Source organism: Seriola dumerili, unplaced genomic scaffold (assembly GCF_002260705.1).
Source record: "Seriola dumerili isolate Sdu_G_001 unplaced genomic scaffold, Sdu_1.0 BDQW01000068.1, whole genome shotgun sequence".
Lineage (NCBI taxonomy): Eukaryota > Metazoa > Chordata > Actinopteri > Carangiformes > Carangidae > Seriola > Seriola dumerili.
The window spans coordinates 5,958,076-5,984,509 of NW_019174323.1; the positions used below are offsets into that span (position 1 = coordinate 5,958,076).

The following is a 26,434-nucleotide window of genomic DNA, read 5'->3' on the forward strand; positions in this document are numbered from 1 at the left end:
CTCACACACACACACACACACACACACACACACGCACACATTACTTTTTTCCCCCTCTCTTTCTCTGTTTCCCTTCCTCTCTCTCTCTCTCTCTCTCTCTCTCTCTCTCTCTCTCTGCTCCCCATCAGCACGACTGCATTACCTTTCCCACTGCCAACCCTCAGCCTGCACACACTCACAGACTCCAGCCTATTGTTTTCTAACACTTTCACTCCGTATATTCTCAACCATCTTTAACTGCTTCCAAAACGTAAAATATGACCTCTGACACGTTGGAATAACTAGACATGCATAAAGAGAGGAAATACAACTAAGTGACTATGTCCAGGAAACAACTCCAGGAATTGTTTACTCGTCTGAATCACACACAGATTTAGGTTTGACTTGTGAAGGATTCTGTGACTTGAATACTTCGAGATTTGAGCTCTCATTAACTAGTGTGAACTTTATGTCGTGTGTTTTGAAAGTCCAACGTGGAGTAGTGGTGAAGGAAAGAAAAGTTTTTGCTAATGTTTAGGTTTCGTTGGAGAGGTGAAGTCTAAGCTGCCACAACAGAAACTTTTCTCCTACAAAAAAATATCTATGGATATTATATATTTGCTTTGCCAAATAGGTGTTGGAGGAAACTGGGCTATGTTTTTTTTCATACACAGAAAGTGTGAGATCCTTATATTGGACAGGAGCCACAGGGTGGAGGTTTGAGTGGGTGGTTGGTGGTATAAAGTATAGGACTCAGACACTTTCCTCTCTCCAAAAAGCAGCAACTATTTTGACAATCAAACTTCTCACAAGTGACTTTGCTGACTTTCTTTGTTATACAGTTTATCATTGTAAGCTCTAACATAACAGTAACAGTAAAAGTAACAGTAACTGGTTAGTCATGCATGACAGGACAGTGACTGTGTTGCACATATGTTCAATAACAATATTTAGCATTGGCAACAAAGGCATTCATCTCTTACAAAATGCATTCCCTCATTCAAATGAGTCGTATATAAATGTAATGTTTAAGTGACAGGGTTTGGTATTTTACAGTGACCTCTGACCTTTCTTGGCTCTGTGCCACTGTCTTAGAGTAACTACTGAAGCCCACCAGTCACCAGCAGTGACTGAGCTGTGATTTTCCATCAGTGCTGCTGCCTGACTCACTCACCACCTCAATGCAGCATCTGACCTGCATCAGGATCTTGTATTTTGAAAAAATTGTGTGAAGTGTTTTTAGTTTTTTTTTCTCTGTTAACCAGAGTCGACTGAGTGACCGCTTGAGCTATCATGTTTCTTTCCATGTTCAGTTTGGATTCAGATTGTGGACATCAGTGTATAATGCTATACATATTGCAACATTTATTATTTGTGTATTTCCCTTCAGGGATCAATAAAGCTGCTATAAAGCTGCAACTACAGATTATTTTCATCAGCTAATAATCTGCCATTATTTTCTTGATTGATCAGTTAGTTGTTTGGACAATAAACAACATTCCCAAACCCAGAGATATCCTGTTTCCTGCCAAATGTTACAAAAATCACTTTAACATTTAGTTAGATTCCTGTTACAAACTCTACACAAAACTGACTGTAGAATATTAAAGCTTTGCCATAACACTTAAGAACTGTAAACTGTGCAACTCTATGAAATTAAAGAAGTTTATCACACACACACGATTCCTTTCATGTATTTAGTAACTTCAGATTTTATATCCAATAATCAATATTTTGAAAATACTCAAAATAGAAATGCTTGCTCATATCAAAGATGTTCATGTCTGCTGAGGCTGTGTGCTTGAACAGCTAAAATGGATCCAGTGTGGATACAAACCCATGACACGTGCTTCTGGAGAGACTGTGTTCGAATATCTTTCTGTCATTTAATATAGTGCTTATGAGCCCTGAGGACACAGAGCACCTGCTGCTTTTCAGTCCAGCCATCTAATCAGTGATTGAATTACCGCTGTGACAGAAAACCAGGAGCACTCAGAGTCCACAGCACCGACGCGCTGCTCCGACACATCAGACTGCCTTGTGTTTATTTCTGTTTTGGGCTGTTTAAGTGTTGGTCAAAAATAGTTGCTCGGTTTTGCTTTTTTCCTGCTGAGAATTCTTACCAACAAAAAATTAGGTCATTTTTATCCGTTGGCAATCCGGAGAAAGGCAGCCATGCTTTTATCTCTCCCACTTTAGACATCTTCAACTCTCTTCGGTTCAGACTCAGTCAGAAGTTTCTCTCACTGCCTCTGCTTGAACTCGATGTTAGTTTCAGGTCTCATGTCAGACTTAAATCACCACATTTAAGGTACTGATTAATCTGGATTTGTTCATTTTCAGTCCATGTGAGCCACAGAGTAATTGACTATGTTGTCTGGTACTACTGCTTCTAAAACTATTGTCAGTACAACTATTCCTGCAACATTTTTTGACAGTAATAATGACTAGAAAGCTATCTTTATATAAATGTGTCATTTTAATGACTGAATTAAAAGTTTTTATTCTGCACCTTGATCCAGATGAAAGTGCATATAGTGAAAGCCCGGTGCAGGAATATTAGGGCTTTGTACAAGGTTGAATTGTGTGTGATTTCAAGTAAGTTATGACCATTTGTATCCAGCATATTGCCTGGAGTAGACATGTGCATTTGTCACCTAATTGTGGTTTTAATTACACAATGTATTTAACAGTTAAGGCATTTAGGTCAAATATCAACCATAGAGGAAATATCAACATGGATATCTATAAAGTAATTTAAACTAGTTTCCAAATGTCAAACGTGTGAGGCCTGTATTAAGATAGAGATTTTAGGAGTTTAGGACAGTAATTCCCAAAATGGGGCTGTGGACCCATCTAATGGATCTCTCATCTCATTGAATCCTGACACTTGTAATGAGTTGCAAGCAGACATTGGTGTATTTTATGGGGTCACAAGCCAAAAGAATAGGGAACCAGTGGTTTAGGAGATACAAGATGCTTGACTAATACCACATTGCTGATATATCTGAAACACTACATGTAGGGATGTTTTTTCTTGGCCAAACCATTTAAAAAAATTTTTTTTTTTTTTTTTAACACAAAACTGAACAGAAATCAGTCAAATAGTGTTTAAAATGTTCTGTTAACTATCAAAAGACAAATGTGGATCCATAACCTCCATGGCAGGGGTGGTGATGATAATACCATTACACTTTGAAATGATACCGCAGCATTAGGGACAAAACAGAAAACACTCACTGGTTGTATATGGGGTCAAAATACTGGTCTGGCAGTTGTCTGGATGTAAACGGTGTAAACAACTCTTCCCTCACTGATCTCTCTTTGGTCTCGGAGCACTGGCCTCAAAACACACTTAAGTGGCCTAGCTTTCTGTCTCAGCCCCGCGCAACAGTTTGAATTGGTTTCTATTTTACTGCTACAAAGCACTCCGAGAGCTGTTTTTGTCGAAGAAAAGTGCACTACAAATCACATTTATTATTGATATGGGCTGATATTGAGGCCAGCTGTGCTGTGAGGCGTTTGTTTTAGTCCAGTCTGGGTTTTGTTGTGCAGCACTTTGGTCCTGACAAGTTGACAACAAGTTCCTACCGGTTCTGCTTTATGGGTCAGTTGACAGAACATGTTGCCGATTTACAGGACAAATCTGTTTATAGAGGGTTTTGTTTCAGTCTGAGAGAAATGAAAAAAAAACAAACACACAAACACAATAATAATAATGTGTAGATGGACACACTCTAACAATGCGGGGGTCTTTCAGGAAAAACATTTATGTCACGGTGCATATTTGTAGCAGCGAAATAAAGAATTAATGGATTTCTATATGTGTGTGTGTGTGTGTGTGTGTGTGTGTGTGTGTGTGTTTGCAGAGTATCTTTGCTCAGTTCCAGTTCAGCAGTGAGCGCGTGCTGCCATCAGATGCACTGCGGAGTGCTCTGGCCAAGACTTTCCAAGACGAACAACGCTTTCAGCTGGGCATCATGGACGACGCTGCTGAGTGCTTTGTGAGTCTGCGACACCACATGGCCACACACATACACACACAAACACACACACACACACACACACACACACACACACACACACACACACGGGAGAAGTGGGGGATTGCCTAAAGGCTTATTTGAGGAACTCCCAGGTCTTTACTGCAGTCAGAAATCCTCAGGGGATATAGCAGCCTCAAAGAAATATGTTTTTTTGTGAAGTGTATGATATTCAACTTTTGTTTTGACATTGTAAGGTATCCATTGTGTCTTCAAATGGATGGAAAGTGTAGGCCTTATTTAACCACATGTGACTGTAATGACCAATGTGACAAACATAAGTCACCCAGCTAATTTGTCTTTTAAGATAATTTATGTAAGATTATGAAGTTGAAAACTGTGACAAATGCCTAATTATAATGACTAATTTGATGTGCAGAATCACCAGTGTTTGCGTGGTTGTATATGATAGGCATCACTAATGTTAGTATTATTACTTTGCCATTCTGACCTCATGAAAAAATGATAATGTATCATGTAATTGCATATAATCTTCTCAAACTGGCAAAAAAAAAAAAAAATTTAAATTGGCCAAATGGCTCTACTTGTAAGTTTTGCTATTGCTACATAGCCAGCGTTAGCATTAACAGCTGTTTACTTACAAGTCTAGAAGAAACATTGTGAATTCAGCATCAAACCTTATTCCTTTACTCACCAAGAGCTGTCTCCAGCAGTGGAAAGCAGCACCAGTGTTAACTCTTGCACATGAATGATATTACTGTGCTGTTTATATAGTCTTTTTTTATCATATAATATTTGCAGTCTACTTCCTCAGATGCAAAGTTCTTCACAGTAGTTGTACTCAACAGTGAGGGTTTTGTATTTTTCAAATGGTGGGTGTCTCATTTTGGAATAAACTTTATTTATTGAAGGAGAAAATTAAGAAGAGAAAATGTCATTAGTCACAGGTTTTACTTTTGAAATGTCTTCACATTTTCCTCACAACACTTCCTTGTGCCTTCCTGTTGCTTTCTCCCTTCCACCTCAGCCTCTTTCTTTCCTCCACAGTGTATGTGTGTGTGTGTGTGTGTGTGTGTGTGTGTGTGTATGTGTGTGTTTATGTGTGTGCCCGAGAGGCGCTGTCTGATCGATTGGTAGTAAATGTGTTCAGTCAGGGAATCCGTCGGCTTCTTATGAAATATAGATGCTGCTCCCACGGTCAGATTAACAGGAGCACCAACAGAGAGGAACGACCAAACGCACATGCCAAACACACACGTCAAACACACGCACACGCTTGACACATGTATACAATATAAACAAACACCTATGCCAACTTAGCACACCTACTCGAGCTCATAGTTGCACACATGAATACAATACAAACACACTAATTGATGTCCATGTGTTTCCCAGGAGAATCTCCTGATGCGTATCCACTTCCACATCAGCGCAGAGAGCAGAGAGGACATCTGCACAGCTAAACACTGTATACCACACCAGAAGTTTGCCATGACTCTGTTCGAACAGGTAGGAGACTCTTCAGTCCTTTTTTGTTGCTTTAAAGAGCTGTTACGTGTTTCACTTTGGCAGCTTTAATTAAAATAATATTCCACACAAACATTTTTGAAAACACAATGTCCTGTTATGAATCTGAGGCTGTGTTTGTGTTTGCAGTGTGTGTGTAACAGCTGTGGAGCCACATCAGACCCCCTGCCCTTCATTCAGATGGTTCATTACATCTCCACTACATCCCTCTGGTAAGACCAGACACACACCTACACACACACACACACACACACACTCGGTGCACGCGCGCACACACGCACACACACACACACACACACACACACACACACACACACACACACACACTGCAGTAAATCTGGCAGCAAGCTGAGGCTGGGTGGCAGTAAAGGAAGGTACAGCGTGTTCTCTTCTCTCCTGCACGGGTCCCCGCTGAACACTGAACTGTGAGCACAATTACACGCACACACACACATGCACATGTATACACATACACACACACACAGTATGCACACACATGTGTATGTTCATGCATATGCAAGAGCAGGTGAGCTTGTGCATATTGTCTCTCCCATGTTCAGGTAGCCTACACACACACATACAGACACACACACACACACACACACACACACACACACAGGTAAATCCACGCACAGAGGAAGCATGTGCACATCCTCAGAGCTGTTACATAAAAATCGCACATGCTCTGAGTCAATGAATTAAGGAACAGGGAAAGTAATCAATCAGCTGTTTGATTCAGTAGACCCAGGGGGCGACATAAATCTATAAGTGGAACAGTGGGTCGGGAAGACTGTGAACAAGAGGGAAGTAAGAGGATATATCACTCCATCTCCCTTTTGGAAATGGAACACGGCGGAGGAAATAGAGGGATGAATGGGGGGCAAAAGTACAAATAAACATACTGTGTCAAGGTAGTTGTGGGCCACAGCGGTGCCACCGCTCCGTGTTTGTGCCTGTTAGCACTGCCAAACTATTTTTATGCCTCCGTGCCGGCGACTGCCAGGGCCGGAGGCATTATGTTTTTGGGTTGTCCGTCCGTCTGTCCCATTCTCATGAATGCGATATCTCAGTAACGCCGTGAGGGAATTTCTGCAAACATTCACTTGGACTCAAGGATGGACTGATTAGATTTTGGTGGTCGAAGGTCAAAGGTCATGGTTATGGTGACCTCACAAAACACTTTTGGCCTTGTGAACGCAATATCTCAGTGTAAAGCTACAGATCGACCAATCGGAATAAGGCTCCAAACTGACCAATCAGAACGCGGCTACAAATTGACTAAGCAAAATACTAAACAAAACCAACCAATCAGAAAAAGGCTCTAAATCGAATTCAGAACTGATTTTCAAATCGAAGCTTCGTCAACACAATATCTCAGGAACTCCTCAAGGGAAATATCCTCAAATTTGGTACAAACGTAGATTAGATTTGGGTGGCCAAAGGTCAAGGTCACAGTGACAAACACAAGGCGGTAATTCTAGTTACCTTTAGTGGAGCCTGTTGTTTACAGTCACCATAGTCAAATATGCGAAAGTCAACATGAGTGAGATAATCAGAGGGCAACAAAAAGACAAAACAAATGTCTGGTTCAAGCAGAATTCAGACGTAAGTAAACAAAGGAACACATGTGTTCCTGGCTGTGCTTGTTGTTGTTGCTCTCTCTGCTTTCTTAGCTTTGCACCTGCCAGCGCATCTGAAGAGGAGAGGGTGAGCGAGGGGTTGAAATCGAGTGAGAGAGGCGAGTGAAGAGGTTGAGTTCATTTCAGGCAAATGGAAAGGAAGAGAGGAGAGGAGAGGAGGGGAGGAGGGGAGGAGAGGACAGGGGAGGAGAGCAGGGAGGGGGAGAGATTTGGATGGTTTTTAAAATCGTTATTCTTAAAGGAATACTTCACTGGGAAAAACAATGCTGATTCATTGCACACATAATCCCATACATGGTACCGAACTGCAGACAAGCTCTCACAAGTTCATTTGGTATTCACAGAAAATAATGATGTATATTTGAATTTGTCCTTCAGAGGACAATTGTACTTAAAAGGGATAAATGCAGCTTCTTTAAGCCTTGCCGAAGGAAATTGTCTCAAAAATAGTTTTGCTTCAGTAGCGAAGCTTTTTTCATCAAATGATTCTAGTTGTTGATGAACTTCTCCTTTAGTAACTGTAACAATAATAATCTTATACTGTACTGTTATACTACGCTATACTGTTATTTCAGATCAAGGTCAAAGATCAATACCAGAAAGGATTTAGAAATTTGCTCAGAATTACTGTTGTTCACAGTCTGTATAATCTAGATTTGTCCTTACTTTTCCTTCTTTTCTTTTCCTTCATTTTCCTTTCTTTATTAAAGCAGATGAGAAAATGCCTGTTGGACTGACTCAGAGTTGGTGTCGATGTGTTTGATGGTTGCTTAAGCAATATACAGGACCAGACAATTGTTTTATTTGTGGTCTGCTGAAGAAATTCTTGAATTATTCGGTGTGTTGTTCATCAGAAGCATCGGTATCTAAACGCAGACCGTGAAGTTATTCAAAGACTGTGTGGTTTAATTGTTATTGTTATTGGTGTGTGTGTGTGTGTGTGTGTGTGTGTGTGTCTAATGCTGCAGTAACCAAGCAGTGAGGATGCTGGAGTGCAGAGACAAACCCACACCGGACATGTTTGGGGAACTGCTCCGCAACGCCAGCAACATGGGAGACCTGCGCAACTGCCCTGTGAGAGTATACACAGCGTACACACATAACACTCACACAACACACACAGCACATTCAGCAACTCGACACTGTTACATGTTTGTTTTTTTCACTTTTAGTGTAATACAATATGAGGTTTGTTTATCAGAAAAGGAAAAGAATGCAAATTTTTTTTTTTTCCCTCTAATAGTATAAGATGAATGTATGAAAAACATCAATAATGCAGAAAGCTGGATACTGAAAATTAGATTTAAAAAATATAATTTGCAGCATAACCACTTTGGTAGTTTCATCAGGTCTTGTTTGTTTTTTTCCCTTCTCTCTTGGTGGGTCTGTGTTACATAATCATCAGCTCATTTGCATTTCCCTTCACACTTTTCTCTTCACTTTCTGTAACCGGAAACATTTTCTGAGTTGTCCTCATCGACCTCCTGTACAGTAAACCATGGTGATCATCATCTTCTTGCAGCAGGAAACTAAAGAGCGCTAAGTAGAGCAGGACAGATTGTTTCAAACCAACATTATCCTCCTAAAAAGAAATGTGGGTATTTTGTGGTGATGAGCCTCAAATATACTGTACACAGGTGAGAAGAGATTACAGTAAGAGAAAGAAATAAGGTGGTAAAAGAGAGCGAGAGAGAGGTGTAGGTAGTGAACGGGGTGGATAGAGGAACGTATGACTCCTTTGTTCTGGAGGTTTGTGTGTTGTTGCCACATGGGAAAGTGCTGCCGCCGAACAGATCCAGCTTGGCCCCTCTCACCCACCCCTCTCTGCCAAGGTGTCTGCACAAAGAGCCTCCTCTCTGGGTATAGTCAAGCAGCTGCCCCTCTCTTCACACACCACCACCACAACCACTACTGCAACCACACTAATGAACACAACATTAGCTTATTCATAGTCCAAACGCTGACGTTGTGTGCGCAGTCCTGCGGGAGTCACATAACCTGCCTGTGTTTATCTTCCATCACTTGCAGCGCTGATCTTTTGTTATTACCGCCTTGGGCTTTGCTCAAACAAAGTAAGGGTATTTGGATGGGAGTGAGGCTGCTGGAAGATACAGTAGGTGCCAGAATGAAGATAGGAGAGTGTGAAGATGTTTGCTTGGTGCCAAAGACTTGACAGAGGAAAGTGTGAAGAACGTGTGTGCACAATTTTTGGGTACTTGAAATTTGGTGAGTTACACTAAAATGAATTTAATTAGCTGAATATACAGATAATTACCACATTTATTACTGTGAAAGAAGTAATATTAAAATGTAAACGTACTTGATGGCCATGAACATCTATTTTCCCAGTTAACTGTTAGTGGTAAGATCCTACATGAACACACACATTTTTCTGCCAAAATTAGATCAGTTTTGTTTATTTCACATGAGAGATTTCTGTTTCCATCTGTGTTAGAAGTGGGCAGGGCTTTGTTGGAAATAGTGATGTAACATATATCCATGTCCTACTCAGGATTTAGCAGCAGAATCTGATGATAGCTGGGATTGACATTAAATGCCATGTGGTTCAGGTGCTCGAAGTATAAGCAGCAAAATGAACTTAAAGTATCAAACATATTGGATTATGCTACATTCATGTTAGAGCAGTCTGTAGCCGTTTTAAGATGATTTTATTCACTGCTCAGTAGTTTAATCTGCAGCAGTGCATCGTAGTTCATAAACTGACCATTTGTTCTGTATGTAAAATCTCAATCTGCAAAGTAACTACTTACTATAACCTTCAAATAAATGTAGAAGTGTAAAAAGTAGGATATTTCCCTCTCAAATATATGGAAGTAGAAGAATAGAAGTATAAAATAGCAAGCACAAGTATCTCAAAATTGTACTTAAAGATTAATTTAACTTGTTTTATAACCTGGGGCCTGTTTCACTAAATCTGAGACATGCAAACTGTGAGAAAATGCCCTCCAGCTCATTTTGACACATTTCCCAGGCATGAGCATGAGAGAGCCCTGTAGAGCCCTGTATCAGCAATTTGCAAGCAACAATTATTTGGAAATGAGACACTGCCATCATTTGCATTCTGCATGATAACAGCGCTTGTCGGTTTTGTGAAACAAGCCTTTGGGTTTTGTTTTTGTAGATTTGGCCTTGATTCCTATCGGCATAATAACTTTGTACACGCTAAGTTAATTGGTAATTGCTAAAAATGGTACAAACCAGCAGCCAGGCTGATCGGGCAGGTTTTAAACAAATGAACAGGTTAGCCAAACTTATTTGGAACAAAAATCAAAGGGGAACTATAAAATTATCACTCAAACTGCTTTTGTTCTATAATCTGGCTTAACTGTTGGCTTGTTTGCAACCTGTCGCTTATATCTCTTGACAAATCAGACTTTGTTTTAGTGATGCTGCCACGTCCCCAGATCCCAATAACTTGGGTTGGTACAGTGTTATCATGACTGGAAGAGATGGTGGCCAAAGCTACAAAACTAAGACCTAAGTAGCAATAAATTGCAACCATCCTTTAAGGATGATTTTACGATAAATGCACTCAGTCACTTTCCACCTCTGTTTAGATGTATGCTGGTTTTACTGTTCATCTGTCCTACATCAGCAATTTGCCTCCTCAGCTGTCATTACACTGATAAAAGTGGGATTGTCTCTTTATTTCGGTGCTGTATGAGTCGTTGAAGAAGCATAAGCGCAAACATTTTCCTAAAGTTGTTTCATTTTGCTCTGGAGAATGCCGCTATCAGCATTCTGCAAACCTACAGTATCCTTTGACCAGCAGCACTATTACATAACTCACGCTCTCTCAGAAAGGTCTGCATAGCCACAGCCGGAAAAAAAAAGAAAAGAAATCTTTGCATATAAAATATTCAGAGATGAGACTGCACCGATCAATGTTGTATTATGAAGCAGAGCGAATCTGTTTGTACGATCATTTGATGAATGATGTTGTCAGCGGCCGTTCGCAGCAGTGAGACAGCACAGAGAGCAAACTGAGACTATGTGTCCCGTCAACGTGTCCTAAACTAACAGATAGCCTGTGCCTCAGTGCTGTGCTGTTTGGCTGCTGCTCCCTGGCTTGTGTTTGTGTCCCTTTCTGAGAATTGAGAAGCAGACCCTGGCAAAATACCTTCCTGCCATCTCTGGTGCCAGCGCAAGACAGCCCGCCGCCCACAAAGGGAGAGTTGTGTGTGTGTGTGTGTGTGTGTGTGTGTGTGTGTGTGTGTGTGTGTGTGTGTGTGTGTGTGTGTGTGTGTGTTGTGTGTTTGGCAAAGTGTCTGGTTGCCAGGGTGTTCTCAGGCTGTTTCCGAGCCCGCTCCGCCAGCACTGTGTGCATGCTCGTGTGTGTGCATGTGTGCTGGCTTTTGAGTGTGTGTGCACCAGCTCTGCGGTGGGTCATGACTCAAAGGAAGGATTCAGAACACACGGTTCTGAACTCAACAGAAGGCCCAAGGGACAAATACAACTCAGCACAGTGCTTCTTCCTCTGTCGTTCTCTCTTACAGTCTTTTCATCATCTCTTTTCTCCTGCCTTTTATCTCTGGCCCCCATTCTTTTATTCTCTTACTGTTCACTTTATCCCTGTTTGTATCTGCATGCATGCATGTGTTCATCACTGCCAAATAAAGGAATGGTTTGCACCGCTGTCACACTCTGTGCCTCCTAACACAGGATGAATAAACATGTTTGATCACACGCTCTCCCTTTTTTTTTTCTTTTTTTTTTTACCCTCTCTGCCACCCTCCCTCACAGAGTAACTGTGGGGAGGTGTTGCGTATCCGCCGGGTGCTGATGAACTCGCCAGAGATTGTGTCCATCGGGCTGGTGTGGGATTCAGACCACTCTGACCTGGCAGAAGACGTCATACACAGCCTGGGGACCTGCCTTCGTCTGGGAGATGTAAGGGGATCTCACACACATTACACACACATAATACACTCGTTATCACATTATCATATGTTATGCATGCCTATGTGAGCAGGCAAGCAAGTATGCACAAACGCTGACGCAAACACACAGACACAATGCTCTATATTTGTCAGTGAACAGACCTTTGTGCAGTGTGTAACAATGAGCCGGAGGTTCTTGTAACTGTAAGATGAATGTCAGTAGTCAGAAATTTGAAATCACAAATGTTTGTTGAAGTGGCTCACAAGGCTCCTTTTAAATTTGAGGCTTTGACAACAGAAAATGTGACTGTGAAACTGTAAAAATACTTGTGTACCAGATTTTAGCTTCTCTGGTGGCAGGGCTTTGGGGAGTGCAGTGTCTAGTTCTGTGGTCCACAATTACTGTCCTAAAATTTGCCACAAACATTCATGATTTCCGGATGATGAATCCCAATGACTTTGGTGATCCCTGACTTTTCTTCTAGCACCAACAGGCCACTGCTTCACCGTGTTTCTCAAATACAAATGGTCTATGACCAAATACGTGCAAAACTAATTTGTGTTTAGTTCTAATTATCAAATGTTAGCATGCTATCATGCTGATCTTACATGGTAACAGTGTGTTAACAAACATTACCTGCAAAACATCAGCGTGTTAGCATTGTTTTAGTGAACATGTTGATGTTAGCTTTTAGCTCAAAGCACCACTTTGCTGTTAGCATGACTAGTCGCTAAGTCTTGTTTTCATTTAAAGGAGCTATTTGTAAGTTTTGCTAAGGCCACATAGCCAGCGTTAGCATTAACAGTTGTTAACTTGCAGTCTAGAAGAAACTTTGTGAGTTCAGCATCAAACTTCATTCCTTTACTCACCAAGAGCTGTCTCCAGTGGTGAATTGTAACTGCATTGTTAACTCTTGTCTCTATCACGTCTTCACTTCTACTGAAGTTAGCACGCTAACCAGCTAGCCCTGGACCATCTCATTACTTTCTGATAGCGACTCACTGTAGCCTTCAATCTGCTCTGAAGATGTAGCGCTGCTCAGAGGAGGTCTTTATAACCTCTTATCTTGTAAACGCAAGAATGGCCGCAGCTCTTGCAAAGCAACAATCATCACCACCCGCTCCCGACAAGAGATGATGTTCGGCAGCAGACAAAACATACAACAAAGTAAGGGTTGTAGTTCATGAGAAAAACAGTGAATATGGTTAAAAAAAAAGCTATCTTAATAATCTGACTGAACTGCCATTAAGTTTCACTTTGTTCATTCAGTCGGGAATCATGTTCACGTTAGCTGTTTGGTGTTAAAATGACATTTTATTCAAATGACACGGACTGATTTACCAGCTGACCCTCTCTAGTGTTAAGAAATACTACTGTACTACTGTTGCCTTTGCATTTTTCAGTCCTTTCATTTTTAGGCTTATGGCTTACCTTTGCTTAGTTATTTTCAATATGTGAAAACACTTCTCGTAAACACTCCCATTTGAAGGTACCATAACAACTTGCCTTGGCTGGTCAGAAAAGCCATCACTCTGCATCACTTTACATGAGAGTGGTACTATATGTGTTCTAGGATAGTTATTAGTATAATTATTTGTCCAGAGAGTTAAAAGGGTTAATACATTTATTCCTAGATTTGTAAATACATTAAATCCATATGAATCCTTTGTTCCAGAGCTGAACTTCCTACCTACTTTACTTTATCTCAGATTTTCTACGAAGTTCTCAACGAAACAGTTACTAAAGAAACATTACTTCCTGAGGTACAAATACCCAGAAGTGTGTTCAAACACACTCATACACACGTACGGATGCAAGGACCGCATGCAGTTTCAAAATACAAATATATGTGCAGAAACACATACAGTACAAATACATAAATACAAATACAGAATACAAATATGTGACCCAACCAATCTTTTTTCCAGCACACTCGGAAAAACAACAAATTATAACACACACTATTGACCCGACTTTCATTACTCTTGTAGAGAACGTCTCCTGCTGCAGTTTTCACACCTCTCTAACAGACACACACACACACACACACACACACACACACACACAGACACGTGTTTGACCCCTGATTCTCCGTGTCATGACTGAGTAATGTTGATGCATTTTAATGCCACTGTAACATCTCCAGCCGCATTCTGAAGTGATATGTATGAATAATGGATCAGTGAATATGAATATGTGTTATAGTGAGTCAAGTTCTTTCCTCTGTCTTCTATCTTCCGCCTGCTGCCGTTACTCTCGTTTTTTCATCCCACTGCTGTGAGAGGAAGCTAGTTGTTAGATGAGAATCGGAGGCTTAATCTATTGAATTTGCTGCTTTTGTGTAGTTGTTAGATCAGAAAAAGTGAATCCATCTGCATCCAGTATGTCCTATTGTCTCTTTTTGTCAGTCTTCTGCATCTGCTTTCTCTCTTTTCTGCCTCCCTGCTTCTCCATTATGTCCTTTCTCTCCTTAGATTAGATTATTGTGCTGAAACAATGAGTCTGTTACAATAAATAACAATTTTCATTGATTCATCTTTGCTCTAAGTCATTTATAGAGTAAAAATGCTGAACACTCACTGGTTCCAGCTTCTTAAATGTAAGGATTTGTTTTTTCATTATTGTCAATTGATTATCTTTTTGTTTGTATTTTTTGTTATGGCCGTTGTTTTGGTTTAGACTTGGAAACTATTTCGTGACCTTTTGTAGACTAATTATAATTGACTAAAAATAAGTCATCAATACTTACAGTAATTGTTAGTTTGTCATTTCCTCTATTGAACCACATAGGACTTTTCAGCAGCGGGCAAAGATGGAATACATCAACATACAGCGAGATAGGATTATTTTGAAGGTTATGTTAACATACAGTAATTATGTCACAGTGGTCTTTGTGTAAAACGTGCAGAAAGCAGCAGTGTTGTCTGCAGCAGCTGACCTTACTGAGACATCAATGTGAGGTCTGTGCATAATTTCTGCATGAAAATCTGCAGCATATATGCAGCACTGTACCGTGTGTGCAGTTTACAAGGAGAGAAAAGTGAAGAGTTTGAGAAAAGGCAGTATGTGAGGTATTACTGCATACAGCATATATACTAGGTGAGCAAAAATGTGCTCGTATTCACATTAACTCCTCTGTCTCTATCTCCTCCCCCCCTACTGCACACCTCTCCCTCTCTTCCCTGCATCTCTCCCTCCCTCCCTGTCTCCTCCTCCTCCTCCCCTCCCTCCTCTTCCCCCCTCTCTCTCTCTCTCTCTCTCTCTCTCTGTAGTTGTTCTACCGTGTGACAGAGGAGAGGGCTCGCCAGGCGGAGCTCTACTTGGTGGGCATGGTGTGCTACTACGGCAAGCACTACTCCACCTTCTTCTTCCAGACCAAGATACGCAAGTGGATGTACTTCGACGACGCCCACGTCAAAGAGGTGAGACACAGTTTGGAGTCTGCATGCTGCAACACGGGGAGGGTGCACTGTGCAGCATCTGCTGCCTCTCCACTTGTGCCTGTGAGAGCAGCGAGAGCAGGCACAACTGGAACTATGCTGTATGTCAGTTTAAGTGCTGCACGGTCAGTTCTGTGCTTAAGGTTTAATCCCTTTCTTTGTTTAAATCTTAGTGCAGGTCTCAGTGCTAAAACTGGTCTTATGTTGTATTACTTTATATTTGAGCTTGAGTTATGTGCCATAAAGCTGGAAAATACATATGTCTTCGTGTGTGTGTGTGTGTGTGTGTGTGTGTGTGTGTGTGTGTGTGTATGTGTGTATGTGTGTATGTGTGTGTGTGTTCCCTTGCTGCACCTCCAGATCGGCCCTAAGTGGAAGGACGTGGTGTCTCGCTGTATCAAAGGCCACTATCAGCCCCTGCTGCTGCTCTACGCTGACCCCCGTGGGACGCCGGTGATACTGCAGGAGAGCCCCAACCCCTGTACCAGCTCCAACCCGCAGCTGGAGCTCCAGCACTGCAGCAGCAAGGCTGGTTACGACAGTGAAGACTCCGGTACAGCAAAGATGACACACTCTGCTACAGATCAGATCAGATTACTTTGTGTTTATCATCCGGGGCCATGCAAGGTTATAGCTGTAAAGCTCTGACCTTCAACCCTATAATCCAGCCTGTGCTTCTGTATGCTGCAGAGACTGAACTTCTTTTCCTGCCTTTGACTATACACATATGGAGATGCAGGATTAACTAAAAGGTCATTTCTTTTTCTTTTGTTTTCTCTCAGGTCGGGAGCCGTCCATATCCAGCGATACTCGTACCGACTCCTCAACGGACAGCTCGAGTCACCGCGCCTCTCGTAGCCGACCTCTCCACCAGTCCACGGGCAGCCACCTCTCCTGTGAATCCCAGACCACGGTGGTCTGTAATTACGACATCGGCACACCACCGCACGGTGCTGACGCCAGAGGTAATGCTGGGAAGTCCAGAAGCAAACTTATCCATACTCACAAAGTGCAGCTGCTCCTTCAGTCAAGACGCTTTGGAAGCGCCAAAACTGTAAATACACAAGTGAGCACAGTGTTTTCAGAGAGTAAGATAAAGTGCTAAAGGATGTAGGTACAAGTAAGAGCAAACAAAGGTCAGTTTTCATATTTCAGTGGAAATGAAGTGAGCTCTTTGTCCCTGTGCTTCATCACTGCAGACTCTTCAGGTTATGTGCCTCGTTAGTGGTTATTCTCATATTTACTTGCACTGTTGCCTACATAATTGGCCCCTGTGGGATAAATAAAAAATGTTATTGGATTTACTTTCTCTCTCTTACTCCTCCTCTTCTCCCATTTTCAGAGTCAGCGGTGGAGGGTCCTCCCCGCCCTCCCTCTCCTCCCCTGCAGGAGTACAAGGAGACGGCTGTCTTCCTGCTCTCCTCTCGCCGGCCTCTCACCTCCTCCTCCTCCTCCTCTCGTCCCCTGTCCTCCTCCTCTTCGTCAGGAGTAGGGGGCTGTGAGGGAGGGGTCGGGGGCCCCCACTGGGAGGATGAAAGCACCAGCAGTGAGAGCAAGTCCAGGTACTGCACCACTGACACACATGGACTTCAGACACCCTGCCTATGAATTCACATTCAGACCATGTAAACATGTACATTATTAGATTGTTAGTACTGATGCATCATCACTGTTGTGGCTATTATTAGATACTTTATGTAGACTACGTTTAGTCCAGTGGACCCTAGAGGTCGGGCTCCCTCCAAAGGGTCACAAGATAAATCTGAGGGTCCGTGAAATGATTAATGAGGGAGGAAAGAAGAAAAACCAAAGTTCTGCTACGCAAGTCTTTGTTTGTTAGTTGTTGTTGTTAGTTGCTTTTTTGTGAAATATTGGAAAAATTTACAAGATTAAAGTAGCAAAAAATCCATATACTCAAGTAAAGTTCAGTGAATTTACTTTTACTTACTAAAGTTACTTACCACCTCTGGTATTTTCACAGGATTATTTGTCATGCTAACATTTATAAATGAAATAAAGGTCAAATAAAACAAAAATTCAGGGGTTGAGAGTAACTCATTACAAGCGGGCTCATTAATGGAGCCTCTCGTAAGTTAAGGTAGTCCCTTTATGGTCACATGCTCCTCATACTGTCCAATAATATGTAACCACAACATCGAACACTACCCATATTATCTGGTACTCTTTCTACAGTATCTGAATAGAAGCACTACATCTTTACTACTACACCACTGCCTGTTTTCAATCTGCTTCCGCTTCCTCTGCCTGGATTAGCACTTAGATTGTGAATTTAGCTGTGAATCTTGAATGTTTCTTCCCATACGTGTTTATGTTCATCAGATGTTGTATATCTCAGTCTGTGTCCTCTCATTTTTTTCCTAAGCATCACATGAGCAGAGCCACACCACCAAACTAAAATGCATATGATTGTTGCAATAAATGGTTCAAGCTCTATGTGAGTGTCCTGACTGAACTGTAATTATATCATTTTGTAGGTCATGTATTTTTACTTTTTTGATTACCTTATTAAATGAGTTATTCTACTTTCTTAGAGATACATGTGATGTGCACCTTTTTAAGTGATTTCTAAAAGTGAAGTAACTTGTATTTGAGTGTGATATGACAGGATCCTCACCACCCCTGAAATCATGTAACATCCTGTGTAACATACTTCTCACCTGCTCTTTAGTTCTTCTGGAAGCCGCTACAGGCCGACCTGGAGGCCCAGGAGAGAGGCCCTGAACATCGACAGCATCTTCACCCGCCAGCGAGGCTCCTCTCTGGGCTACAACACCCTGCCTGGTCCCTCTCTCCCTCCGGAGCCCCAGGACTCCCTCCCCTTGGCGGGACCCGCTCCACCCACACAGCCAGGGCTGCAAGAGGTGGAAGGGAGGGAGATCGGGGAGTTGGAGGCGGGGTTTGGGCTGGTCGGGCAGCCCAGGTCTCTGGGCAGTGGGCAGACGATGGGTCCCCCTGCCCCTCCACCTCTAAGAGGGGTGGAGCACCAGCCACGTCTGATTCAGAGGATGGAGAGTGGCTACGAGAGCAGTGAGAGGAACAGCAGCAGCCCCGACAGGTAGGAAACTCACAAATAACAATTACTGTCTCCTCTTTTTCTGTCTCTGTTGTTGATCTTCTTCCTTTGTCGCTCCTCTCTCTCTGTTCAGTTTCACTTTATCAGCATCAAATACAAATGTGACATTAACAACAACAAATGGTCCAGCAGTCGTGTATCATAACAACGAATCAATCAATGAACACATTCGTCTGTCTGTGTTGTGTGCATTCTCAACATTTTTGTCTCTCTCTGTTTTCTTTTTCTTTCTCTCTATAGGGAAGTGGGGCAACAAAAACGGGTGCTGATGTCCGGCCCTTCATGGCGCTCGGTGCCCAAGTCGAAGAGCAGTGGTGCCATCCTGCAGGAGCTGCCCTCACCCAGCTGGGGTAGCGGCACCAACACAGGTGTGTTATTTGTGCATGTATTTGCACGTATCCACTGCCATTTGCATTTGATTTGATTCACAAGTTATTCTTCATCTCCTCTGTGCGTCTGCGCGTGTTCAGGCTCAGGGCGCAGCGAGCTGGACGAGCTGCAGGAGGAGGTGGCGAGGAGAGCCCGCCAGCAGGAGCAGCAGAAACGGAGGGAGGCCGAGCGGGAGGCAGCCATGGGATTCAACCCTAAACCCAGCAAATTCATGGACCTGGACCAGCTCCAACATCAGGGTACGGATGAAAGAAGGATGAAAAGAAAAACAGAGGGTAGGAGCGGGTAGAGGAGGAGAAGGAAGAGATGTATGGGAGTATAAATGTTTTTGGGAGGAGCAAAAGTTTTAGAGTTGGTTCACCGAAATTATTAAAAACATATTTTCTCATCACCTCTCCAGTGGTATCTAGCCATGAGGATAGTTTTGGTTTTGTTTGCCCAAGTTTTAAGATACATGTCTCTTAGATTTCTGTCTCTACTCCAATGAAAGTGAGTTGAATTTCATTTATGATCTTCACAGCTGTGAAGGACTATTTCTTTTATCCAAATTACTTCAAACTTCACTATCTGCACAGCTAGATACCGCAAGTGAAAAGGGAAAGTATATGTTTTCTTGTGAAAATTTGTGTGAACTGACCCTTTGATAAGTGTCAATGCATTTAAAGCTGCACAGGGCTAACATCGTTATTTGATACAACCTTGTTTGATAATTTTGGATTTCAATCTCAATTTTCCCTTAAACCAAAGCAAATCAATGGAATTTCAATTGGAGAGATGTGAGGCTTTGATTTATTTATTTTTTTTCTTAGCTCTTGCGTCATTTCGTGATTAAGTGTATTTTTATGTTAAAATCTTGCCCGGTGCAGCTTTAAGGTCACACTATCACCTGTTGTCTAGTTTAGCAGTGACAGTGACTTGTATGTCCGTGCTTCTGTCTGACCTCCTCTTTGTCCTCGTTCCCATCTGTTCGTCTGTCTCTCCATCTGTCTCCCTCCGTCGGTACTTTTTATTTGTCTATTTTAACTCAGACTGTATATACTGGGTTTTTGTGTGTCATCCATGAGTGTTTTATGTCAGAATAAGCGTGTGTGTGTGTCTGTGTTCCAGATAAGTGGGGAAACTCTGTGATTCCCATTTTAAAATCAAAATCCCAGTCCAAGCTCAGAGCTCTGATGTCCCTGCCAAACTCGAGAGAGTTTAGTGCGTGTGTTTCTTAATTCTCAAAAAGACTGATTGTGTGTGTGCTCTTCTATGTTTTTTTCCTTATACACAGTATGTGTGTTTGAGTATGCTTCTGTGTTAATGTTTATTCATTTACATACATATAAATAGTCACATATGTATCTGTTATATATGCTGTATCTTCATGTGTGTGTGTGAGATTGTGTTTGTTTCAGAGCTACAGACGTGCGACTGTGACTCAAGTCATATTTAAAGGAGCACCCCACCAATTTTACCTTAAAATCTATTTGCTCTCGTCACAGGGAATGCTGAAACTGTAATGTCTGCTGTGGCTCTGGAGGAGCTTTGTCATTTTCTAGTGCAATTATTCACCTTACACCAACTGAACTGGAGGCATGGAGTTTCAAAAAACTATACCAGGAAGCCAGGCTCTGACAAAAGATGTACAGAGGTGCTTTATGGGAAGTGTAGGACACAATGTTTATGAAACTTGACTAGGGACAAAAAGTTGGGATATCTTGGCCTTTGTATCAAATCTTTTATTATTCTTTTTTAATCCACATTTTCTGTGGATGGCAATGTTGGTGTGTTGATTCACCACATTGATCCAGACTGAAATATCTCAAAAACTATTGGATGGATTGCCCAGAAATTTTTTACAGACATTTATGGTCCCCAGATGATAGATCCCAATGACTTTGATGATCGTGTTGAGTTTTCCTCTGGTGCCACAATGAGTCTAATTGGTGTGAGAGTTCACTTACTTATATTAAATACACTGTATAATTACAAGTGCATTGAAAGGAACTTTCAACAACTACGAATAGATTAACAGTCAGCGTTCAGACACCTGAGATTTGTGCGTCTTGACTTGCAATTTGCAAACAAGTGAGCTGACTTGGACAAAGAACTTGTGACTTAATCTGACAGACATTTCTGGTGTGCTCCCAAAATGTTTATCCATATTTCTGTTCATGTGTGTAGAGATGTTCCGATACCATTTTTCCTTTCCCGATGCCGATTCCGATACCTGAACGGCCGTTACCGAGGACTGATCCGATAACATTGCGTTATTTTTATTTTTTATTTTTTAACAGCTGTATACTACTAACTGATGAATGTGGTATAATTGCTGTCGTTGTATGGCATGGCCCAGCAACCCTTTTTTACAACCCTCTGTAAAATATGAACAGATGCATGAATACTGTAGAATCTCTCTTTTATTATCTAATTTGACTGTCAGTCATAAGAAAATAAAAAAAACTCTAGGGATAAATAACAATTCCTACATTAGCTGTCTGAACCCGCGCCACTCCAAATTAAAGCTTTGTATACTCTACACGTTGCCTTTTTACTGTTTGGACTTTCCAGAGTAGAACATGTTGTGCTAGTGACTAATGTTCCACTATTTACCAGAAATTATTTATTTTTTGCCGCTCTAAAACAATAGTTGCCAGTGGCAAGGCATCACAGAGCGGTGAGGAAGAATTCATTTCAGGTAAAAGTGACGTTTTATCCGGGTGTGAAACTATAGAGTTTATCAATAAATTAGCTGGTATTGGATTGGTGCATAGACTTGCGTACTCGCCGATAACCGAGTCTGTATTTTAGGCAGTATCGGAAGCATTTCGTATACTAGTATGGGTATCTGAACAACTCTATGTGTCTATGTGTATTTTCATGCATATTTGGTCCATGCATCCACAAATTTTAATTTTCTGTGTGTGTGTTTCTGAAATCAGAAAATGTGTGTGTGTGTGTGTGTGTGAGAGAGAGAGAGAGACAGAGCCATGTATGAACTGCAGGTGTGCAGGTTTTCCCCTCCAGCTCAGCACTAACTAAATCTATATCAGGGATTATTATGTTGTGTCCTGTCTGTCCTACTGTGTGTGCTTCAGTGTGTTCAGTCTCATGTACCTGACACACACGCAGAGACACACACATCCCTGCGAGCACACTCAACCTTGATGAAGTGAAAGGACGCCTTGCGAACGAACAGATGGCATCACTATCAGTGCGATTACATAACAGAATTTGGGTTCCCACATCCGTATCAATGGTTTCAGGCAGACTCCAGACAATCTGCCTCAGTGTTTTAGAGGACGTTACAGCCAACAACAACAACAACAGAGCTGCCATCAGCCCTCCTTTCTTCTGTCTCTAGCCATGTGAAGTATGCAAAATCAAGCCAAGATGGGAGATGGCTGCTCTTTTGTTGTCCTTCTCCGCATCTTTATTATAACAAACTAACATTCAGGGTGCGTTCACAAGGCTACGCAATAAAGAAAGCTTCCTTCCTCCGAAAACAAATCTTTTGATCTTTCCCTTGTTTTCCCCCCCGTCTGGTGTCTGTAGCTTAATGAACGTAGCCTCGACTTTGCTCCTCACTTATCTAATGTTAACTTTTTGACTCACTAACCACAGTACAAATTTACATATTGATGCATTTACAGTAGAGTTGCGAAGTGGGAAGAGATGTTGGGTCTGGAGGTATTTTACCCCATTTTAAAGTCTTCCTATGATGCTCGTTTCCTCGGAAACTGAACAACAGTCTTTGTTGCCATTGTTTCCACAAGTGGAAATGGCAGGATAATGCTGGTTAAGCGTACAGTACTGCAATGGCACAGTGGCACAAGTAGAGAAGAGAATTGACTCAGCAATGTCTGTTATACAGCAATATTGAGTTTGCTAACATTTGTCAACACAAGCTAATGGTCATACCAAACCAATTTAAGTATTAGTGTATTAACTGGAGGAAAGATGCATTTTTATCACTAATGACTTCAACCTTTAATTTCTAAGAGAATAAATGTGCTATTTCATCTTTAGATTTTTATATATTTATCTGTTTTAGTTTAGTTTGGTATAGTGGAAGGCCAATATACTACAATACCCATGAGCCTCTGAGCTGTAGCAAATCTGGAGTGCTCTTTTGATGTAATTTTAAACAAAACACCATGCCATACATTTATCTAAAATTGACCCAGAACTTGAACTGATTTTTTTCATTTAGAGCAGCACACACAATTGAATTGTAAGCTTTGTTTCTTGGTGTAATGCTCCTTGGGAGTCGTAGTTGACTTTCCTTATAACGTTTTTATGTACACATGCTTTCATATTTGACTTATTTATAATCAAAAAATCATATTTTTAGCATAGTTGCTAATATTTTGTTTATCTGAAAGAAGTTAAGTAACCTGACATTGTCAATGCAGAAAATAAAAGAGGACACCCGAGATAAATCTTCCCACTTTGCAACTCTGTACATGTGTAAAATACACACACATTGACTTACAGTAAGAGGAGCGTAATGCATGCCAGCCCCCTCATAACCACTCCTTCTGCTCTGCTTCTCTTTTCTCTGTCTCCTTTTGTCTCACCTGTCCTTTCATCCTCCATATTTTGTCTCTGTCTTAATCTTTTACTCTCGTTCCTTCGCGTATTCTTCTTTGCTGTTTCCTTTCCTTTTCTGTTCCCTCACTCTTTCCTTCTCTGCCACTCTGTCATTATATCTTTCTGTCTTTTCTCCTTTTTATCTCCTGCTCTGTTGTTAACATCTTCAGCTGTGCTCAGACCCCTGCATGAGGCTAACGCTCATAGCGGATTGGCTGTAGCTGCGTGCATGAGGAGCACTGGGGGTCCAATCAAACGCAGGCAGGAACAGGAAATGGAACGGGAGACAGGAAGCGCCCGTCCACAGGGGCCTCACAGGTACCACCACTGTCCCCCTTTATGTGTCCGCAATGGTGCCTGTCTCAGTATCACCTCAGACCCCCTTCCTCCCCCCTCCACTTTGTGTGTGTCCTCAGCTCAAGCTGACCTCAGGACCCCTCTGTGTGTGTGTCCTCTGGGTGCTGGCCGTCTAAAAACACCTCAACACCTTCATGTGTGCGTCTGCAGCTCTGGCTGTCCAAAATCCCAGAATCCCCCTGTTTTTGTAACCCCCTAGCACTGCACTCTCACATCCTGCTGTATGTGTGTGTGTGTGTGTGTCTGATTGTGTATGTGTGTGTGTTTTCTCAAACACACACACTTGACTATATACAGTAACTTCTTATCCCCCTTTGTGTATGTGTGTTTGTTGCAGTGCAGTAAAAACCTGCTTTGCTGGGCTCTGTGTCGCCATCGAGAATAAAAAGAGAGAGGCCGAGTTGCTCTCTGCTTTTCTGTGCTTCACTGCTTCCCCTTCATTGTTGTTGTGCTGCTCTTTGTAGCTGTGTGCTGCCAAGGCTTCCCTCTGCTCTTTGTGCGCCGCTGATCTGTCCCTCTGTGCACTGTAAAGCTGCAGTCCGTCACTGTGTTTCTGCCCTGTATGCTGCCGTGCGATTGCAGTCACAGATCCTGCGCTGTGGTTTGTTTTCTGCTCTTTGCCGCTGTGTTTGTGTGTTACAGTAAGTCAGTCTGTTTCCCTCCTGATGTGTTAGTGTTTTTTTTGTGTGTGAGTTTCTGCAGTGGAGTTTGTGCTGAGTGAAAAACTGTCCAATTTGATATTTAAAAAGAGTGAGGCTGCACATGTAGAATAAGAGATAATACAGTATTTTACATTTAGTGTCATTAAATAATGACAATAACTAGACTCCAAGCACCCAACAGGCTTTAGAACAAAAGGCTCACTGATAGTGGAGTTGATTAATTGGTTAATTGATCATCAGAAAATTAATTGATTGATTGTTTAAGTTGTCATTCATGCAAACAAGTTCTAGTTTCTCAGTTTTGAGGATTTGTTTCTTTGTCTTGGCAACAATTAATCAAACAAATAATAAAGAAATGCATTGATTAGTGATATAGAAAATGAATAAAAACAAGAGATACAGAATAAAAACAGTTTAAAAAAAAAAAAAAGTTAATTTAAAAAAGTATGGTTTTAAATTCTATTCTTGATTGCAAAGGTCTGGTCTCCTCTGGTTCTTAGTGACTACAAAGACCTCTGAGTATCTCAGGTTAAACTCAGGCTCATATGGAGTTAACAAGTTAGAAATATGGTCAGGAGCTAATCCCATTCATGCCTTAAAGGTCGTCATTAAAGCTTAAAATCTAATTTAAAACATTCCCCCTATTAGATCCTGTAAGGAGTCTTGGTGCTGCATTTGGAGCCAGCTGATTGGAGGTGCTAACTGAGTGGTGTTAATGTTGGGTGTAGTCTCGGTTTCATCAGAACTGAAGCAAAATTTGTTCGAAATGAACAAACTGTAAATCCAAACTGATAACAGCAGGACTGAAGGGAAGGAAGAGGAGGAGGAGGAGGAGGTAAAGCTCCAGCGCTGAGCCTCTTTTATTACCTTCCTCCTCTCCTCTATTGATCAACACAAGCCTCTGATTTATAGCTCGCTGCTGCAAAGCCTGCTGGGTAATTACTAAGGCTGAAAAGAGACGGGAGAGTTAATGTGGGGGATGGGGGCTGGCTCTCACGTAGACACGTACAGGTCTTCGCGCACTTACATCCAAATAGACGCACACAAATTTACAGACTTGCTGTTGGCACATACCAACACACACACTAGTTTACTACACACTGATAGAGTGCAGTCTGTGTACGGAGTCTCCACAGAGAGGATGCACTAATGTTCAACATATATCATATCCTCCACATATCAATGTATGTAAATCAATAAAGTAATATAGTGGCCCGGTGAGACTGAATTGCCCCATACTGTAGCAGCCACATTTATTTTCAGTGTTGATATACTGCACCAGCGCTCGGTGCAGCAGAGGGTAGATTGTTGTTTTGAAAATCAGATTAAACTGGAATGTTTGGTTGTTTGAGCTGCATATGTTCAGATCAGAGAGTGGAGTTTGTGATCTGTCAGTCAGCGGAGCTCAGCTTGTGCCTGACTCATAAACAGCATGGCTGTGAAATCCCATGCACAATGCGATGCTTGCACAAGGCTGCATCATTGTGTGTTTGTAGTGTGTGTGTGTGTGTGTGTGTGCGCGTGTGTGTGCGTGTGTGTGTGTGTGTGTGTCTGCTTGTTTATCCTGGTATGCTGTTGTGACCTTCCCTCTATGCAGTAACTCACCTGACGTCAGAGCTTTTTTTTTTTCGTGCTGCTGGCTGACTGACACCCTCCCTCTCCTCTCTCTCCTCCAGTGAACAGCCTGGCCCGGTCCAAGTACTGCTGACGCCCAATCAGGAGGAGGAAGAGGACCAGGCAACGCCCAACCAGGACGCTGCTCTGGGCCTGGACCCGCCCCCTCCACCCTATCGGCCCGCTCCCCCTCGACCCCCGCTCACCCTCAGCATCGCTCACCCTTGCGCCCCTTCCAGCCGAGGGGAAG

The 26,434-nt window shown here is 42.0% G+C and overlaps 1 protein-coding gene across 2 annotated transcripts in view; it reads left to right on the top strand.

Moving 5' to 3' along the window:
- Positions 1 to 26,363, top strand: part of LOC111220431 (inactive ubiquitin carboxyl-terminal hydrolase 54-like) — a 49,805-nt gene extending 23,442 nt beyond the window's left edge. The window contains exons 4-16 of one of the 2 annotated variants that reach the window (XM_022743514.1): positions 3,849 to 3,983; positions 5,379 to 5,492; positions 5,640 to 5,722; positions 8,119 to 8,224; positions 11,915 to 12,061; positions 15,325 to 15,474; positions 15,853 to 16,045; positions 16,275 to 16,457; positions 16,835 to 17,054; positions 18,182 to 18,568; positions 18,827 to 18,954; positions 19,057 to 19,251; positions 26,247 to 26,363. In XM_022743514.1, the coding sequence (XP_022599235.1) occupies positions 3,849 to 3,983; positions 5,379 to 5,492; positions 5,640 to 5,722; positions 8,119 to 8,224; positions 11,915 to 12,061; positions 15,325 to 15,474; positions 15,853 to 16,045; positions 16,275 to 16,457; positions 16,835 to 17,054; positions 18,182 to 18,568; positions 18,827 to 18,954; positions 19,057 to 19,251; positions 26,247 to 26,278 (2,073 nt within the window). In that variant the 3' untranslated portion in view covers positions 26,279 to 26,363. The remainder of the gene's footprint in view (positions 1 to 3,848; positions 3,984 to 5,378; positions 5,493 to 5,639; positions 5,723 to 8,118; positions 8,225 to 11,914; positions 12,062 to 15,324; positions 15,475 to 15,852; positions 16,046 to 16,274; positions 16,458 to 16,834; positions 17,055 to 18,181; positions 18,569 to 18,826; positions 18,955 to 19,056; positions 19,252 to 26,246) is intronic. The other variant, XM_022743515.1, reaches the window with a different exon arrangement.
- Positions 26,364 to 26,434: the final 71 nt, after the last annotated feature.